General features: G+C 60.9%; 1 protein-coding gene across 1 annotated transcript in view; it reads left to right on the top strand.

The window, feature by feature from the left end:
- Window positions 1-19529, top strand: part of POLN (DNA polymerase nu) — an 83324-nt gene that overhangs the window by 63078 nt on the left and 717 nt on the right. The window contains exons 18-23 of the mRNA XM_024573510.3: window positions 3965-4047; window positions 10195-10326; window positions 10894-11004; window positions 12577-12655; window positions 17832-17899; window positions 18879-18940. Of these exons, the coding sequence (XP_024429278.2) occupies window positions 3965-4047; window positions 10195-10326; window positions 10894-11004; window positions 12577-12655; window positions 17832-17899; window positions 18879-18940 (535 nt within the window). The remainder of the gene's footprint in view (window positions 1-3964; window positions 4048-10194; window positions 10327-10893; window positions 11005-12576; window positions 12656-17831; window positions 17900-18878; window positions 18941-19529) is intronic.

The raw sequence follows: 19529 nt of genomic DNA, 5'->3' as shown, positions 1-19529 counted from the left end.
GGCGAGTAAAGAGAATGCTCTAGAACAGAGAGGTACAGTCACAGTTTCTCATCAAGACCAGGTACGTCACTGCCTGGAGCAAAGTCAGTCTCGGCTACGAGGAAGCAGAGTGGCTGTGGTGGGCTGTAGGACAGCTTTTGGGAAGGTCACTGTTCCCTCGTCTGGATCTCCTCACCCTCCCAGCCTGGCCTCATCTCCCCGACTCCGATCCCCCGCAGGAACGACACTAGAGATGACGCCCCACGAGGGCTGCTCCTCCGCATTCTCCACCCCTGCCCTTCCCTCCTTGTACACTCACCCTGGGTCATTGTCGCTGTCTGTTATGAAGGTGTGTGAGCCTTATGAGGGCAGGGCCACCTCCCTTGGCCCAGTGCAGGTGCTGGCCTCTGCCCCTCGCTGCCTCCCACCCTCTCCAGCCGCTGGGCCAGTCCAGGCCTCACCTCACCCAGGCCTTTCCCTCCCAAGGGCTTGGGAGGCTTTCCCCGAATCACCAGTTCAGTGGTTGTTAGCACGCTCACAAGGTTTTGCAGCCATCACCACTGTCTAATTCTAGAACAGTTCCATCACCCCAAAGAGCAGCCCCATGCCCGTTAGCCATCACCCCCATTCTTCCCTCCCCCATGGAAACCACTACCCTACTTCCTGTCTCTATGTGTCTGTCTGTCCTGCACAGTTCGTGTTAATGGAATGATACCATATGTGGCTTTTGGTGTCTGGCTTCTTCCACGGAACACTGTTTCCAAGGGTCAGCCATGTGGTTCCATGTATCAGCACTTCACTCCTGTTTATGGCTGAGTAGTGTTCTAACACACGGAGTAACGCATTCTATACATTTCAGTGTACAGAAGCAAATAGTATTTCATGTGTTTACCCACTCGTCAGTTTGTGGATATTTGTTCTTCCCACCTTTTGGCTGTTATGAGTGATACTGCTGTGAACATTTATGTGCAAGTTGTAGTGTGGACGCAGGTTTTTCCTTTCACTTGGATATACACCAAGGAGTGGGGTTGCTGGTCACATACTAATTCTATGTTGTTTTTTATTATGGGGAAATAGCATAACATAAAATCACCCATTTGGACCTGGGCCAGGTAGCTCAGTTGGCTGGAGCATCGTCCTGAGGCGCCAGAGTCGCAGGCTGGTCTCGGGTCAGGAGACAGCCAGCAGATGTGTGAATGGGTAGAACAGCAGATCGCTGCTTCTCTCTCTTGCTCTCTCAATCTCTCCTTCTCTCCCTCCCTCGCTCTCTAAAATCAACAAATTTAAAATATCATCTTAACCATTTTAAAAGGTACAATATAGTGGTAACTATATTTGATTTTTTTGTGGAACTGCTGAACTAGTTTCCAGAATAACCACAATATTTTACACTCCCGCAAAGAGTGCGTGGCTTCGTGCACACTCTCCACACTCTTTATCTGTCTTTTTAGTTCTAGCCGTCCCGGTGGGTGTGACGCGCTGTCTCATTATGGCTTGGATTTGCATTTCCCTGATGATTACCGGCGTTCAGCACCTTCTTCTGTGTTCCCCACTCATTCTTGCTCTCTTTTTCTCTTGTTACACCTGGAACAAAAGTGCACCCTGGGGTGTTTTGTTTTGTTTCAGCAGTTGTTGTTTTTTTCAGCAGCTTCATTGTCTCTCTCTTGTATTTTTTTGATTTACCTTCTTGTTGTTCTGAGTTAATTCCTATACTTTTATTTTTTTAGCTTTATTAACATAGGCATTTAGGGCTATGCAATTTCCTCACTACTTTAAATATAATCTATCGACATAACATTTTCATTAGAAATTATGTAACTTCTGTTTGTATTTCTCTTCACCCAAAAGTTGTCTGATAGAAGGGGTTTTTGTTTTATTTCTAGGTAGAGGGACTGTTTTTGATTTTAATTTCTAGTTTTCTTGCACTGCGACCTTGGGATGTTTCCTGTGTGCCCTGCCATGTGGCAGTTATGCGGCGGGCGCCATGCTGCGGGAGGAGAAGGGGCAGTCTCTGTTAGCAGGGCAGGCATTTGACACAGGCCCGTGATTTCTGTTCATCGTTGTGTTCGGGCCTCGCACACTCCGGCTGTCTGGGGAGAGGCAGGTCTTGGACACGCTTGCTGCTGCTTCCTTAGCCAGCGACCCCGCTCCGCCCTCACAAGGAGGGCCGGTCCTTGTGGTCTGGCTGAGGGCGCCCCACTCCCAAATGCAACACCCCCACCCCCAGCGTTGTCCTCAGATCCGGGTGTCTGAGCCAAGGCGTCTTCTGCTCCATCGTGGGTGGTGCTGGGCAGGAACAGGGGACCCAGGCTTATTAGTGTTTGTCAGCAGTGTCCTTCCTGAGCAGGCTTGCAGCACCCCAGGGGATTTCCAAAATACAGGGAACTCGGTAGGGAGCGACACGGCTGGTGACGTACTAGTTGACAGGTATTTGTTGTGAGCATGGGCTCATTTTGGCTTCTTGTTTATCTAAATACAGCTGCTAACAATACCAAGTTCAAGGGTGAGAGAAACAACTTCGTAAAACAGCCTAACACAGCTGGAAAAGGATAGAAAAAAATGCATTGGTACTTAGAAATCAGATGGTAACAATTAATGAAGTAAGAGACAGCAGTGAAAATGGTGATGTAGGCCGCTCTGAGGGCCTGTCCCCAACAGGAGCGTCAAAAGTCCAAGAAAAAACGGTCAGAACCTGTTTGGTCTGTCCTGGGAAACAGGCAGCAGCTAACAGCACAGCAGATGCTGCATGCAGCAGAGGGCAGCTTGGGCCCTGGCCGGGCAGCACGGCGGGGTGGAGTGTCGTCCCCGAACGTTAAGGCTGCAGGTTTGGTCCCAGTCGGGGCACGTACGAGAATCAACAGTGGCCCTGACCGGGGTGGCTCCGTTGGTTGGGCATCGTCCAGTAAACGGAAAGGTCTCAGGTTTGATTCCCGATCAGGGCACATGCCTGAGTTGTGAGTTCCGTCCCTGGTTGGGGAGTGAATGACAGGTAACTGATTGCTGTCTCCCTTTCTCTCCCTCCCTTCCCCTCTCTCTAAAATAATAATTAAGTTTTTTCTTAAAGAATCAACTAATCAATACATCAATAAGTGGAACAACAAATCCATGTTTCTCTCTCTCCCTCTCTCCCTTCCTTTCCATCTGCAACCAATAAACAAAATGTAGAAACAGAAAAGGGCAGCTTGCGCAGTCCGGAGAGCTCGGGGTGTTTTCGCTTGGCCCGCCCCTCAGACTCGCCAGGCGCCCAGCACAGGGCCCGGTCTGTCCCTGGTTCTGGGGGAGGGGCAAGCCCACGTGCTCTCAAAGCATTGTTTGTGGGTTCTAACCTGCCTGGGGGCCGTTCTGCCTGACCGAGCACTCAGTTTGGGGCAGGAAGGTGGCCCACACAGCTGAGAACACTGTAAACAGCCTGCAAATGACAAGGCCCTGAAAGCCTGGGGAGCAGCGGGGGAGACCCTGTGGGAGGGGGGAGCAGGCAGAGGCAGGAGGATGCAGGGCGCTCAGAAAGCCCGGTCCTGTGCACGCCCAGGGCTGCTCCCCTGCTCAGAAAATAGCCGGGAAGACCCTAACCGTCCCGTCAGTGGGGCTGAGGACTGAGCCAAGTGAGGGCCACGGCAGTGCCTTTGACTGCCCGCCGGAGCCAGCCCCCACGCTTGGGACAGGCCCCTTCAGCTGGTCATCTGGTCAGATGTGGCTTTAGCCCCAGGACAGGCTCGGCCACCTGGCTGCTGGTTCAGTCCCGCCGGCAGGCAGAAACAGCCCTGCTGCGCCTTCTGGTTTGGTCTGCCGGTGCTCTGGGATTTGGGGCGGAGGACGTGTGCCAGGGCAGGTGCTGCAGAGGCCGGTGTCTCCCCACCAGCAGGACAGGCTGACTCTGCAGCAGTTAAGTCCCTCCAGGGAGAGCACCGTGCAGGGCTGGCCATGCCCCCTGGCGGCCCCTCCACAGACGGTGCGATGTGCCTGAGGCGTGCCCCCTTTCCTGCAGGAAGGACATCCCCGCAGACCAGGTGACGCACACAGACAGAGAGCGGACGAAGAAGGTGGTGTACTCCGTGGTCTATGGGGCAGGTAGGCTGCGGCCCGGGCACAGCCCTCGTTCGCATGTGGTCGGGGCCTGGAGAAATCACCTCCAGCCTGTGGAGTCCCATGTGTCTTTCACAAATGCCAATGGGATTCGCCATGCCCCCCCAGACACCGGTCTGACCCCTCACAGCTCTTGCTCCCTCGGTGCTAAAGTCGCCCTATCAGATGAAGGGACAGGCCCAGAAGTGAGTGCCAACCAAAGTCACCCTGCCCAGAGGGGTATGGCAGGGCCCACCCCGATTTCACACAGCGCTGCAGGGGCAGCTCTGTGCCAGGAGATGCCCAAGGAGACCCTTCCCTCCTTCTGCCCCTCCCCTGCAGCCCCAGGGCCCAAGGTGAGCTCCCTTCCACTGCCCCTCCCTCTCCTCTCCCTTTGACTTTCTCCTCTTTGGTCAGGCTGAGTCAGTGGGGCCTGACGTCCCGCAGGAGAGCGAGGGAAGAGTCAGGAGAGGCTGTGGACAGCCAGCCCCTGCCTAAGGAAAGGCCCAGGTGGCTGCGGCTAGGCCTGTGTGACCACTTCCTCCCATGGCTCAGGTAACTCTGGGCAGCGGCGTCCTGCACAGACACGGGTGGGGCTCACTCCCTGCCCCGGGAGCCTGTGCACAGAGGAAAGGCAGCAAGACCAACCCAGCGTCTGCGCAAGGCTGCCTGGGCAAAAACGCCCAGTCGGTTATACATAGGGGCCACCTTGTGCTTCCAAAGTGCCCCTTCCTGGCCTGGGTGACTTGCTCTGACGGGTCTGGAAGCCACCTCAACCCAGCGGGGCTGGCTTCCACTGCGGGGCTCTGCAGTGCTGGCCCCTGTGGGGACCCCTCGCCCCTCCGCCCCGCTCACCGAGCTCACCCTGACTTTGGTCAGGTCTTTACTCAGCTGCCCCCTTCCCAGTTGTCCTGAGCAGTGTGGCTGGCCCGCCCATCGTCTCCTAGTCGCTGTGGGTCAGGAGTCTGGGCACAGCTTGCCTGGGTCCTCTGCAGGGCTACGGTCAGGGTGCCAGCAGGGCGGGGCTGGTGGAGCACTTGCAGGCTGCCTGTGCTTGCTGGCTGTCAGCTCTGAGGGGCAGCCCTCAGCTCCTGGGCAGAGTCTACAACATGGGCGCTCGTCCTCAGAGCCAGCAAGGAGGGGCGATGCCCACAGACAGCACTCTGCTCTCAGGAGGCAGTCACACCCGGGCCCGGGCCCGGGCCCGTGCTGTGGGTTAGAGGCAGTGGCAGGTAGGCCCACCCTGCAGGGAGGGCCCCACAAGGCTTTGGAGACCTCTGCTCTCCGCTGCCTCCCTCCCCAGAGCCCAGGCTCTGCTGTGCTCAGCACCCAGCCTGCCTCCCTGGTGCTCCACGAGGCCCGAATGCCTGCCAGCTCTGCCTGGCACGGGGCACAGACAGCCCTGCTTGCGGAGCGAGGGAGTGAGCGGGAGGCTTCCACCCTACTTTGGAGGACACTTGGTGTGTGCAGTTTTTGGGCGACAGGCTAAGCAACTGAACTGAGTGGGTGGCAGCAGGGTGGCACCGGCTGCTGTCCTGTTGCCTGCTCCCTGCCTCCTCCCTCCTGTACTCCTGAGCCCCCCACGTCTCCATTTGGTCAGAAGCAGCGTTCTGCCCATTGTGTTAGATTTTGGTGCCTGGCGAACTCGTCCAGAGTCACATGCTACAGGGGTACCATTGGCTTTGGCTCTGCCAGTGGACACTGCTTCCTCTTCCCCAGCCAGGCAGCCTGGTAGAGTCCTGACTGTCCCCTTCTGGCTGTGTGACCTTACACAAGGCCCTCCCCCTCTCCGTGCCCCGGTCACCAGCTCAGGTGACGCGGAGGTAGGCTGTTGGAATGGCAGCTGACACCAGCTAACCCCCTTTGGCAACTACCGCCGCGCTGGGGGCCCTCCATTCAGTGCCGGGCTGGTGCTGTGGGGGGGTGGGGCTACCATCCCAGATCTGGCTGGGAGAGAGCTGGCAGGGTGAGAGGCTTCATGAGGCCAGCAGGGTGTGTCCCCCACTCCCCCGACACACCCAGAGTCCCTTCCACTTGTGTCGGTTTGGCGCCTTCTGGAGCATTCCCTTTGTTTCTTCTGGAGAGGAAAGAGCTCCGTTTTGTAAATAAGCAGTGAGTCATTAGCTGTGATGTTGGTGAAAAGGGTAATTTGGCTGCTTTTAGCCCTGACGGTGACAGGCTTCCCACCCTAAGCCTCCATTGCCGCGGCTGCTGTTCCTGTTGTCACCGTCCAGCCTGACAGCCGATCCTTGTGCATTCATAGCAGCGGCAAAGGCCTGAGACTGCTGGCGTATGAGGCAGAGCCTGTCGGGTGAATGCAGCCGCTCTCCTGGGCTGCCAGGACCCTTTGGGAATTCCACCAAGGGGTGTCCAACCAGCCACCTTTCACGGGTTGCACAGACATGTTGTCACAGAAATGTGCCCCCAAGGGCCCGGGAGCTGCTGCTCTGGCTGCTGGGGTCCCCGGGCAGAGGCAGATGCTGTGGCGCGGTTGTCGTGAGGACCACGATGAAAGAGCTTGGGGAGGGGAAGGCCTGGGCCGCAAGCACCGAGGGTGCTCAGGAGGACGCCGCGTTGGTGCAACCCACTGCGGCCTGCAGGGCAGCGCGGCCCCAGGCCTCCCCCAGACCCAGGCCTCTGCCAGGGACTGCTGCCCGGCTCCCGAGACAGCCGCAACCACATGGACCTCAGAGCGGCTGTCACCCAGGCCCGCAGCACGCTGCTGCTCTAGCACTCGCTGAGTTCAGTGCCTGTCAACTAATGGGGCACCCCCCACCCTGGCCCTCTGCCAGCCCCTCTGAGCTCATCAGAAGGCACCAGCTGCCGGAAGCAACTCCCAACCCCTCCGGTCCTGCCCGGAGTGCCCGCTGCTCCGAGAGCCAGTTCACCTCTTGATTCTTCTCAGATGTCTCCACGTCTCTTCAGTCCGCCCCCCGCCCAGCCTCATCTGATCACCGGGCATCGCAAAGTGTGCGCCATGCCTCGGGCTGCACAGTGGGCGCCAGGAGAACCACAGGGGATGGCGCAGAGCCTGCTCCCGGAGGGCTGGCATCTGTAGGACAAGGCCCTTGAGTAGGCCTGGGAGCACAGCACCGTGGGGTCAACGCCAAGTGGACCCAAGGGTGGCCCCTAGCCAGGCCCGAGTTAGTCACGTCCATTCCAGGTGGGCCAGCCAGCACCCCTGCAAGGGGCCAAGTGCCCGGCAGACCCTGGAGCTACGCACAGAGTGAGGCTCCGTTAGCATGTGTGCATGGGGTGGAAGAGCACTTGGAGCGAAGGGAGTGACGAGGGCCCTGTCAAAGCTAAAACTGCAGCACACACACCCGCAGGATGTGACCGCCCTCTGTGGGAAGAGGCAGACTGCGTTCACACGGGATATAAGAGCTGGGGTCCTCACTCTCAGGGAGACGGTCCTGCCTGCGGTCACAGCTCCCACAGCAGAAGCCTGGCCCGTGGAAGCCAAGTGCAGAGCAACGGTGTGTGGAGAGAGGGAGCCAGTGGACACAAAGCGTGAAACAGAAGCCCTCCAGGGCCGAAAGTTGTCCTGCTCGGGGGCAGGAGACGGTGGCCTTCCAGTGGGACACACCCACTGATACATTTACAGGGAGCAAGGATCCAGAGCCTGGAGGCCAGAGTGGACACTAGTCCCATCGCAGTCTCTGCCTCCCTGGAGCAGCCGCATCATCGATCCTTTGTAAACAGGCCGCTGCAGGTGCAGGGACCTGGGCGTGCCCAGCCTCCGCGTATCCCAGCATCTGGCCAGGAAAGGGAAGCTCCTTCTCAGCTGTGGGGATCGAGAAGAAGTGTAGCTTCTGGTAATTGCCAGGGAGCTCCTGCAGCCCACGTGCTCCCAGGTATCAACTCTGAAGTGTGGAAAAATATAATAAACAACTACCGAGAGGTACTGAAAATTGACCAAAAGCAGACAAAAGTTGCAGGTAGGTGGACAGTTGGAAGGAAGGAGTGGGACAGGGTGAGTTTGCCATTTTGTAGCTCTTCACCTGCCAAAACACCAGCAGAGATACATCCTCTCCGTAGCTGGAAGAACCAGACGGTCAAGTTTGGAGCAAGCTGGGAATCCACAAAGTGAAGGGAGAAATCTCAGAGAAGAGCCAGAGAAAAGCACCAGACTCTGAGTATGAGCCCCGCCCAGGTCTCTGGCTGACCCCTAAACCTTCACGACTAGGGCAGACTTCAAACAGCCCAGGCGAGGCTGAAAGGGCTGGCCGGAGATTTCAGCCGCTGTGCAGAGGGGCTACGTTTAAAGTGTAACTTTAGCCCGATTAACTGCCCCATTTAAAAAAGAAATTAGTCCTCCTGAGAAAGAGGTCGTCTACGACATGCCGTTCGCAGTCACTGAGCACAGGATGGGAAGCAGCAGTACGACTCGATCCGCACTTGACAGGCGGCCGTGGGAGCAGACCCTGGCACGACCCAGTTGCTGGAGTGAGCAGACAGGCGTTTCAGAGACATTTTTATAACTGTGTGCAAGGATGTAAAGGAAAATATGCTCGAAATGAATGAAAAGTAGGAAATCTCAGAAAATCAAAAGACCCAAATTGCACATCTAAAACTGAAAACTGCAGTATCGGAAACAAAAGTTCACGGAGCAGGCCCAGCAGCCGACTGGACACAAGAAAGGGTTTGGCTGAGAAGAGGGCTCACGGTGCCCCGCCAGACCTGCCCGCAGCCTCGAGCCACTGCGGGAGCCCTTCCGAGAGCCGGTGCAGCGACTGGACGTCACAGAGACTGAGGGGTGCAGACGGATGGGTTCCGCATAATGAGTTCGTGGAACTACCACGTGGTGTTCATTAAGCCTGAAAGGGAACCTGGAGTTGTTTCGTTTCCAGTCGACCCAAGAGTACGGCAGGCTGGGCAGAAGCTTTGTGAAGCACGGGGCACCCAGCCTTTCCCACACTTCCTGGTCAGGCAGTGGGAGCAGACATCTGCCCCTGCCCTCGCCCACAGTGTAGACACTTTGCTGTGCAGAACCTCTGAACGCCTCTGCCAGCCAGGGCCAGGAGGGGCCCGGCTCTGAGATGCCAGTCAGCCCCTTCCTCCTGAGGCCTCTTCTCTGGTCTTCCTGTCTCCGTCTCCAGGCTGTGGCTTCTGGACCATTTTGTCTGAAGGCCCCTTGGGGTGCCCTCCAGGGTGACCCCAGAGCTGACCCTGTGCAGAGGCAGCAGGTCCATCCTGGTTCCAGTCAGTCCCCAGGATTCAGGCCTTCTTGCGACTCGTCTCCTGGGGTCCCCTCCAGAGATGCAGCCCCTCAGAGCCCAGGGCCATCCCGTCACCCTGCTGTCTGGCAAGGCGCCCACGCCGGTCCTTGTGACTCCTCCTTCTCTCTGGGGACCTTATTTTCTGGAGGGCACGGGAGAGTGATTCCATGCTGGACACCAGTTAGGGGCCAGTCCACTTGGAGCTTTCCCTGCCTCAGCTCATGGGGTCCCCCTACCAACCTGAGGGACAAGGACATGTTTTCCTCATTCACAGGGAAGAAATGGGGGCTTATGGCAGATCAGGTGACTTCCCCAAGGCCACGCAGAACTGCCCACCCTGATTTAGCTGGACACAGACCCAGGCCAGGGTGGTCCCAGCACCTTCATCCAGAAGGCTGTGCTGGGACTCAGGGTGCTGCCCTGACCACAGACCTTGCTATAAGAAGCATCACCAGAACATCTGCGTCCCCTGGGAAGCAAATACTGTCTGGACCAAAATTGTTTGTCTCACAGTGAAATTCAAAGGACGGAGCTCCTGGGTCCCGTTTCCTCCTAATGTGGCAGCGGGGCATTCCCTCTCTGTCTTCCTCTCTGCCCAGCCAGCTGCCTGCAGTTCGGCACAGGCTGAGTGCTGGGCTGCACCTGCAGCACCTGGCAGGCACTCAGCGGACACAGGGAATAAATAAATACGTGTTTACCAGGCCCTAGCCAGGTGGGCCAGCACCTCGCACTCAGTTGTAAAGCCAAAAGCCAACACCGTCCTGACCAATCAGAAGAGACCGTGGCGCTGGCTGGTCCTTGACTCACCGCATGTCCTGGAGACCTCCTGTTGGCTCCTCCGCGCTTGGGGGTCCCTGCCTAGGGGCTCGTGTTCTCAGTCCCCACCATGTGGGGGTCAGGGCTGCTTCTGATCATCGTGTTTCTGCTCATACAGGGAAGGAGCGGCTTGCTGCATGCCTTGGAGTGACCATTCAGGAAGCCTCCCAGTTTTTGGAGAGTTTTTTGCAGAAGTACAAGAAAATCAAGGACTTTGCCCAAGCAACCATTGCCAGGTGTCGCCAGACAGGTAAGCCAGCGGAGCGGCAGCCAGAGCCATCAGCAGGTCCTCCCCCTCCCATGTCTGACCTGTGGCAGCTGGGTTGCCCTGCTCCTCTGGCCAGTGGCTGGACAGATGGCAGGGTGGTGGGTTGACGGTGGAGCCTGGAGGGTGGAGATGGGGTGAGCGTCCGGCCCCTGCTGTATGAAGGGGACCAAAAGGTTCCGGTTGACAAGGGCCCAGAGCCAGGCTCTGCTTGAGACACCAAAGCCAACACGCTTGAGTTAGCAGAGGGCCGCTGCACAGACACACAGAGAAATGACTTCCTGCGACAGGGAGCAGGCGTTCCCCCGGAAAACACGTGCACAGTTACGATAGCAAACAGAGCAAGCTCTGGGGCCACAGTGGGGTACGCAGGCAGCGGACACAAATGGCTTGTGTCCCACACGAGACGTCCGGAAGAGAGGGGCAGAGTAAACTTCAGAGAGAAGGAGGTAAATGTGAAACCGCCGCCGGACCAGCAACAGCCACGCCCACCAGGGCGCCGCACTGCCTGTCTGCTCCCGCCCTCACCCCGCCTTCCTTCGTGCACCCCAGGCTATGTGACCTCCATCACGGGCAGAAGGAGGCCGCTGCCAAGGATCCACGCACGGGACCAGCAGCTCCGGGCGCAGGCTGAGCGGCAGGCGGTGAACTTCGTGGTGCAAGGTACCTGCAGCCCCCAGCTTGCCAGCAGGGCCCCTTGGTTTCCCAGGGCCGGTGACACTGACCAGATCATCGTCCCATGTTTCCTGCTTCTGTCCTCCCTGGCAGGTGCTGTCGGGAGGCAGCAGTGGGACATGCAGGAAGGTGAGAGGTGTTCAGTACGCGGTGATCTTTATAGTTATGACATCGCCCCCAAAAGACTGTCTGGAGCAGGGCTGTCCCTGTATCTGCACAGGGGCCTGAGGCCCTAGGATTTTATCTAGCTGGGCATGAGGGCGGGGCCTGGAGCTCAGTCCCTGGGCCCTTTCCCTAGGACTCTCTGTTGTACCCTCATGCCTGCAGTGTAAGGGCTCGAGCAAGGCACCCACATACAGCATGTCCCTGGCACCACAGCCCCCAGCACCCACCATCCTCAGCACCCACGGCCCCCAGCACCCATAGCAGGAAGCAGCTGGCGGTGACACCACACTGTTTGCCTCGAGTTATGAAAATGCCTCAGCCACCACACACAAACAGCTCATGTGTCTGCGTGGAGCTGCAGTGAGAGAGATGTAGTCATCAGCTGCTCACCCTGCACTCTGGCTCCCGCCGCCTATCTGCAGCTCCGGGCACCTGTCCTAAAGTAGCAAGCACCCTGACCGCCCACCCCCAGTGGAGGGTTCCCACGGCCTTGAGACCCCACACACCAGCAGGTCCGTCTGAGACCAGGCTTCCACGTCCGACCCTCCTGCCACTCCCACGGGGACAAAGCAAGTCCGGTCTGGGGGCGCTGCCTTGGGGCCACCAGGGGCAGCCTGAGCTTTGGGCTGTTTCCCGTGATCAGACCAGCTCAGTGCCCACTGTGCAGCCGGCACTAACGGGCCTCTGCCCTGCCCTGGCCAGCACCTTGGATGAGCGCATGTCCCAGTGACCGAGTGAGTCACCCCTACCCCAGCCTAGGATGTGTGCCACAGTCCCATGCTGTGCACGTGGGCGGGGGGCCGTGGGAGCCGGGTGAGCCACGCCTGCACTGGGTCCTGCTGCTGGCGGGTGTGAGGAACGGAATCTAGAGCCGGCAGCCCGCGTGTGCACCCGCGTGCAGGCAGGACCTGCCTGTGCTGAGACGTCACACTGGACCCTGAGTTCATGAAGGGGGTCACCCCAATGGGCCCCACCCCATACGTCAACAGAAGGGTTCAGGGTCGGCTTTGGAGACTGACAGCAGCAGATGCCCTCCTGCTGGCTGTGGGCAAGCACACTGCATGCCAGCGTGCCCACCACAGTGGCCCGGGGCGGCCTCCCAGAGCCCGGTACCCTCGGCTGACAGCACGGACAGGAGCCTCCATCGCTCGGCTGCGAGGATGTGAATTTTTCGAGCCACCCGCGGTCACTCGCAGCAGGTGTTCCCCGGGCCAAGTTCCGGATGAGGCTGCGGCTGGGTCTGCACTCATCTTCACACCTGGGCGGGGACCATGAGATGGTGGGTCGGGTGGTTGGGGGGTCAGCGAGGAAAACCAAGACCCCTGGCTAGTGCCGGGCAGTCCCTGCGGGGACCGGCCTCACACTGCGCCTGAGACAGAACCTCTGTGCCCACAGGCTCAGCCGCAGACCTCTGTAAGATGGCCATGACCCACATCTTCGCTGCAGTGGCTGCCTCCCGCACCCTGACAGCCAGGTCAGTGAGGGCGTGGCTGGCGTGGCGCGTGCATCTGCCTTTCCCGGGCCTGGGGTGTGGTTTGGGGGAGGCCTGCTGCTCTTTGGCTGGCCTGCAGGTACACACCCCAGGGTTCCCGCCCGCCGTGGCTCTGGGTCACGATTCCGACGAAGCCACCACCCTCCAGGCAAAGGGACCCCTTGAGGCTGAGCTCCTCTCAGCACCCCTGGAACGGCCCTTTCCTCCCTGCCTGGTCTGGGCCCCGCACCCAGGGACCTGCTCATAGTAGCACGCCGTGATGAGAGGGCTCCCCTGGGGCCCTCGGGGTCTCTGAACCCCTTGGGGTGCAACCACCGCCCGCCCCTTGGATGAGACACGGGCTCCTGCTGCTGCTCCTGCCAGGGCTCCGACATATCTCAGAGGTGGGGCTGCTCCAGGGCTGCTGGGGCACAGCTTTCTCTGTCCTGTCTCTGCCTCAGTTGCCCCCCTAGGGAGTGTCTGGGGGGCTGGGTGACAAGGAGCCCTGGCCCCCTCTCTGCTGGTCCAGTTCCCCAGGTCCTGGCCCCGCATGCGAGGCAGCCAACCTGAAGTCCCCAGACAAGCAAGCGTGTCAGACTCCAGTGGGTCTGGCCACCCACTCCTTCATTCCCGGGCACACCTGCCACAGGGACCCCAAGGCGGGTGGCGTGTCCGCCACTGAGGATGGGTTCGTGACAGACAGGCGGCACTTCTCTAGATGACAAAATGTTCAGTGGCCTCATCAGCCCTATCCCGAGGGACGTCATGCTCACCCCCAGCCCCCACAGGCAGGTGTGCCCAGCAGAGGCCAGCTGGGTGTGTCCTCCTGCCGCCTTTGGACATCGGGACCTGCTTGCCTGTGGCCATCCTGTTCCGTCTGAGGGTCCACTCCCTCTTGGCCTCTGACATCATTTTGCTTTCTCCAGGCATGATTTCTTCCTCACCTGAAACCTCTCATCTTTCTGAACAGCCATCGGCTCTCTTCACGCGTTCCCTACTGCTCACTTTGACTTCTGAGCCTGTGTTCCTTGGGCACTTTCAACAATTTTGTACAGAAGTGTGTGCCAGGCAAAGGCCACCCCAGGGCTGTGGAGTGGCGTCCTGGTCAGGGGAGGGGACAGACTGTCCCCAGGCTGAACAGAACCCGTTGGCCACACCCTTCACATCCTCTGTCCATGCTCCACCTTCCACCCCAGTGAGGGGCAGCCCAGGCAGGAGGCCATGCCTGGGCTGTCCCCCACCCTGCCCCCTGGCCTGAGGCTCCAGTGACCCTGCTGTCACTACCCTGCAGTGCGGGCTGCGTCTCTGGTTTCCTTGGGGACCGGGGAAGCAGGAGCAGAAGGCACAGCACTTTGCCCTCCCTGAGTCTCTCCTGCAGCGGCGTCTCCTGGCCACCCGCACCCAGGCAGCCGACTCACGTGGGTGCCTCTGTGGGGTGTGTTGGGGAGAGGGGGTGAGCGGCCTGTGCAAGCCCGCCATCGAGGCTGGTCGCCCTGCACTGTGACAGTGTACGTCTAGAGTCTGGTCCGTGTGCAGGTTTTGTGGGTTGAGGAAGGGCGCTGCTGTTTGAGGGTGTGGGGTCTTTTTGGTGACAGAGTCCCGAGGCAAGCGTAGCAGTTCTCACGCAGGAAATCAACTGCCCTTCCTGTCCTCAGGAACGCTTCCCGTAGCAGAGTCCACGGCGTGGCTCAGAAAGCCGTGCGGGCAGGTGTGGGACTGGCGGGTTCTGTGCTCTTGTGTTTTCTCGACATGGCCTGTTCTTGCCAGAGCCATAGGGAGGACGTGGGCTGCCTGCGCTGTGTCTGCCTGAAGCAGTTTGAGCAACGTGTGTGTCCGGGAGGCCCGTGGTTGTGCAGGGACACACCCCCAGGGCCCCACCCCGTTGGCCCAGGTGCCCCGTGGGCCGCAATCTCAGGGCAGGCCCCCCCCCCCCCCCCCCCCCGCTGCCCCTGGGCCCACAGCAGGACGGCTGGGGAGCTTCCCACCTGAGCTCTGCAGTCGACGGGGAACTTGCTCATCTCTGGCTCCGTCCTCGGCACTGGTGTGCCCGTGGACCGGGGCCTCTGGGAGAAGGCCTTGCTAGGCATCACCACAGCAGGGCTGGAAAGAAGCTTCGGGCACTGTCAGCCCTGCACCTGAGTGAAGAGAGGGGAAACTGAGGCTCAGAGCTCGACCCAGCATGTCCGCACTCACCCAGCTGGACCAGCCCTGGCTTCTCCGCTTGGAGCCGCAGACTTCCCTTGCCCTGCGCCTCCAAGAAGGGACCGAGAGCCCTGCCTGAAGCCACAGCTGAGGTGGCAGCCTCAGGGAGACACTTGGTCTTTGCCCTGGGTACGGGGACAGCAGGGTATCTGAAGGCGCTTGTGGACGGTGGCCCATCTGCTCACCTCTGGGCAGCCTCTGACCTCTGGCTGCCTCCCAGGGCAGCAGCACCCCGGGGCACCCCCTGGCCAGGTCTCAGCTTGCACCACAGGGCACTTGCCCTCTCGGCCTCCGAAAGGGGCAAAGAAGGTGCCCAAGGCACAGGGGAGGCAGGAGAACCAGCCAGGCTGTGAGCATGGCCTCAGAGGACTGCGGCGGGGGGCGGGGGTGGGACCTGGACTTGCTGGCGAGGAGGGCCATGGCAGAGTCCTCAGAGCTCTGGGGCTGATCCGTGGGGTGGACAAGGGTGCAGCAGGAGGGATTTGGAGCAGTTACAGGGCCAGGCTTGGCCAGCAGAGAGGGGCTCGGCCCAAAGGGCACTACCCCGAGGACGGGAGATGAGGCCCCTCAGGAGCAGCCCTGCTGGCACGGCACGGAGCAGCTCTGTACCCTCAGTGAGGGTCGCAGCACAGGACCACGAGGGAGTCACCACAGCAGGCAGGGGCAGCTCGCCTCCCCGGAGCAGCGGACCCAACGCCTGAGTCCCGTGCCCCACATCACACCCCTCTTCCTGCTTCTCTCCTGCGCCCCAGTTTCCAGTTAGAACTGTGGCTGTGAGAGGGACGTGTGAGTGACTCACAGCCCAGGCCTATTCCTAGGTTGCTGCCCCACCGTGCTGAGAACCCGCGGTGTGATCTCAGGCACGCGGACACCCTTGTGTGTCTGGAAAGAGGCCTCTGCCCGTCTGGGGACCAGGTCTCCGCTGGAGCCGCAGTCTGCACCGCAGCCTTGAAGTCGGTTAGAAGGCGAGACCAGTGCTGCCCACCAGCTCCAATGTCCAGAAGGGCAGTGCCCCCTGCCCTGGGCCCCATAAAACATGGGCACCCTGCTCTGGGGGCCGCTCGGGGTCCAGCCCAGCAGGACAGCCTGTGGAGTTAGCCCCATGGGCATGTGCTCTCGTGCTGGTGACCCGGCTCGGCGGCCACAGTCCGGACTTTGCTCCCGGCCTGAGACGTCCAGAGCGCCACAGGTGCTGGCCTTGGCTCCAAGGTTCAGGACAGCAAAGCCGAGGTCCCTCCAGCCCCCTGGCCCTGTCCCTCTTGATGCTGCGCTGGAAGTGACCGCCGTGGCTGTCACAGTGCCTTCCAGGCAGAGAGAAAGTGGTGGCAGTGCAGTCGGCCCCAGTAGAGCCCACCTGGGCCTCCCCATCTGAGAGCCGGCCTTGGACACAGCCCCATCCCCAGCCCACCCCGCGACCCACAGAGAGGAGGAGTGGATGGCGGACCCCCGCATCTCTGCTGCGGAGTCCTGCGTGTCTTCCTCAGACAGTGTGCACTGTCTGTCTCTGCCCTCTCCCAGCCTGGGCTCCCTCCATGGTGCCAGCCGCCTGCCTGTGGGGCTTGCCACACCCTCCCTGTCAGCCCACCTCCCGGTCAGTCTGGGCCCCCAGCTTCACCACATGGGGTGGTGTGCCTGCTGTCCTTCCCTGTATGCGCTGCGCCTGCCAGGCAGCGAGGTGACAGGCCTGGACACGGCCCTGCCCGTGAAGGCCGCGTCTTGGAGACAGCAGCCAGGTCACACAGAGGGCAGAGCACACGGGACCCCTGACACCCACCATCCTTCCCAGAGGGCTGCAGACCCCCAGGGTGGTCCTGTGGGTCACTGCTCCACACCTCCCCCTCCCCAAGGGAGCAGGGGAGCTGCCTTCCTCCACCCTGAGGGAGGGGCAGGCACTGGATCTGGGGCTGCAGCCCAAGGCAGGCATCACCTGCCCAAGGCACACAAGCCCGCCCAGACCCACCTCCCAGAGAGAAAGGCAAGCTCAGCCACACTGCCGTTTTGTGCAGCCAGCTCGGAGCTTCAGGAGCCGGTCCCAGGTGGCCTGTGGCTCCATCCCTGCCCCACGCACACTTTTGCACCCACTGCCCAGTCACTGGACTCTGGGCCCTGCTGAGGCCCCTGGCATGCTTGGGCTCCTTCCACAGGCCCTTCTGTCCAGTGTCCGTTCCATGCCCCTGCTCGGGGTCTGGAGGGGCTCAGAGGGGTGACCAGGGAGCAGGGCTGGGCAGCCTCCCATGAGGACTCGCCCAAGGAGGGGGCTGGGGTGAGCACGCCGCCCTGTGCATGTGGTGAGGCCCCCACATGAGGGAAGACCCTCCCGGGCCGGCCAGTCGGGGAGCTGGGGCACTAAGGTGTTGTGTTTTGCACTGTTGAATTCTGAGTGTACTATCTGAACTTTATTAAATATCCCTTTGACTTCAGAAGTGAATTTGGAAAAAGGATTGCCCCTCCCATTGCCTTCTCCTGAAGTAGTATTCAAGGTGGGAGGCGTGCCCGCCTGCCCCAGCCCCGTGGCACTGGTTCACCTTCGCCCTGGGAGCAGGCCCCACAGCCAGTGGTCAGCAGAGACCCTCCTCCCAAGCCCACGCCAGGGCCCCGACTTCCCCCAGGGCTCTTTGTCCATGCTGTGTGGGCCTGCCCCGTGTGCCCTCGCCAGGCTCCCCGGGTGGGGACAGCCCTCCCTCTGGGCCCTCTGCCTCCCTTCACGGGCCACTTCTAACCTGTGACCCTCCTTCCTGGAGGCGTGGTGACAGGGTGACCCGGGCAGCAGGCCCCCGGCTGGGCCCTGCCACTCCCCACTGAGCCGCAGCCTCCCCCACACCCTGTGCCAGACTTGGAGGGTGGCCGGCCCTCTGCCACGCCTGCGCCTCTCTCTGTGCACACGCCCCCCAGGTGGTGCCCCCTTGCTGGGCAGACAGAGGGAGGTGTCCTCACTGCCCCATCGAGGGGTGACTTGGTGCCCGGCTGTGTCTTTCAGGCTAGTTGCCCAAATTCATGATGAGCTGCTGTTCGAAGTGGAAGATCCACAGGTTGCTGAGTTCGCAGGTGAGCCCAGAGGAAAACAGGGCTGCTTTTGTCTCACAGAGAGTTCAAGCATCTCCAAGGGTCTGGCTGGGAGTCTGCCCGGGGTGGTGGAGGGGTGTCAGGCTGCTTCCCTGCCTCACGCTGCACGTGCCCTGCACCCCGGCCAGCGGCCCTTAGGACCCAGCACTCCACGGGGGCCCCCAGGCTGGGGGACGGGCTTGTGGTGGGGTTCCGTGGCCCAGGCCCCAGAGGACTCCCAGTCTGGGTGGCTGCCTTCTCTGAGGGGGTCTCGCCTGCTTGTAGGGGCGGGGTGCTCCCACTCTGTGTGAGCCCACTCTGGTGAGAGTGGGCGAGCAGAGAACAAGGCAGAGTCTGCCTGCTCCTGGGGTGTTTCTGTGCAGATCTCCGTACTGGGATGTCAGGTAACTCAGGAGGATAGAGTGAAATACCCGTTTACGAAAGAGGCAAACCGACTCCGAGAAACCCTGAACCACACCGGCCCTGCCCCCCGCCCAGGCTGCCGCCTTCCCAGGGCCAAGGGCAGCTGCTCGCAGTGACCAAGGCCCACCGTAGGGCCGCCGCACCAGCCAGCAGCTGCCCTGACGGGCTCTCAAGCCCTGCTGCCTGGACTCTCTGGGACCTGGGAGGGCACATGGTGCCCCTGCCCTGCCTCCCTCCCTCTTCTGGGCCCAGAGCCTCTGCTCATAGACAGCTGGAGGCCCAACACCCGCCTGAGCCCGCAGGCACCCTGAGGAGTGGGGGAGGCCCACAGCTGAGAAACCTGGGGGTGGGGCCTTGGCACTGCGGGGCCAAGGAGGACCCTCCATACCTGGGGGGACCCACAGTCGGGACAGTTAAGGGGCCTTCAAGCCTGTGCAATGGACGTGGCTGGGGGAGTGGGAACCAGACACAGAGCGCTGGGGCGGGGAGGGGGCAAGGGACTGGGTTTCTTGTGGCCCAACTGCCCTGGGGCTGAGCACCACCCCTCCCCTCTCTCTAGCTCTCGTCAGGGGGGCCATGGAGTCCAAGCAGCTCGGGACAGCCCTGGGGCTGCAGCTACAGGTGAGGGGGGGCAGGGAACAGGTCGTCACCCCCAAGCTGCCAGATCCCCCATGTGGCAGACAGCCCAGCTCCCCGAGGGCAGGTGAGCGAGGACAGGGCATGGCTCCAGCTCTGCCTGCAGCACCTGAGCCCCCAGGCTGCCCCCCCACACCTGCCTCAGGGGCACCCTGGGCCCTGCTGAGCCTGGTCCCAACCCCACTCCTGCCTGGTCACCTGAGGGCCCCTGAGGCAGCAGGGGGGGGGGGATAACGAGGTGGTGAGATGGCAGGAGTCCCTAAAGCCTGTACTGACACCTGGGCAGGACGTTCCTGCCACTGTCCCGGTCTTTCTGGAGGGGATGCTCCGACACCTGGGAGCCCCCAGTGGGCAGGGCTGCAGGACAGGCTGCTTACCTCCTCGCTTCTCCTTCTGTGGCTGCAGGCCACACCATGGGCCCCAGGACCCCACATGGCACCCCTTACCTTGTCCCCCGGCAGTGGTTGATGGGGTCAAGGAACGCAGGCTTGGGTGCAGCCAGACAGACTTGGGGGACCTCCCATTCCCTGGAGGCCCAGGACCAACCCCCGCCCCGCCCAGTACTCCTACCGCT

Source organism: Desmodus rotundus, chromosome 4, assembly GCF_022682495.2.
Source record: "Desmodus rotundus isolate HL8 chromosome 4, HLdesRot8A.1, whole genome shotgun sequence".
In the NCBI taxonomy this organism is placed as follows: Eukaryota; Metazoa; Chordata; class Mammalia; order Chiroptera; family Phyllostomidae; genus Desmodus; species Desmodus rotundus.
The sequence above is the reverse complement of the archived record's forward strand: the minus strand, read 5'-3'. Positions and strand labels throughout refer to the sequence as shown.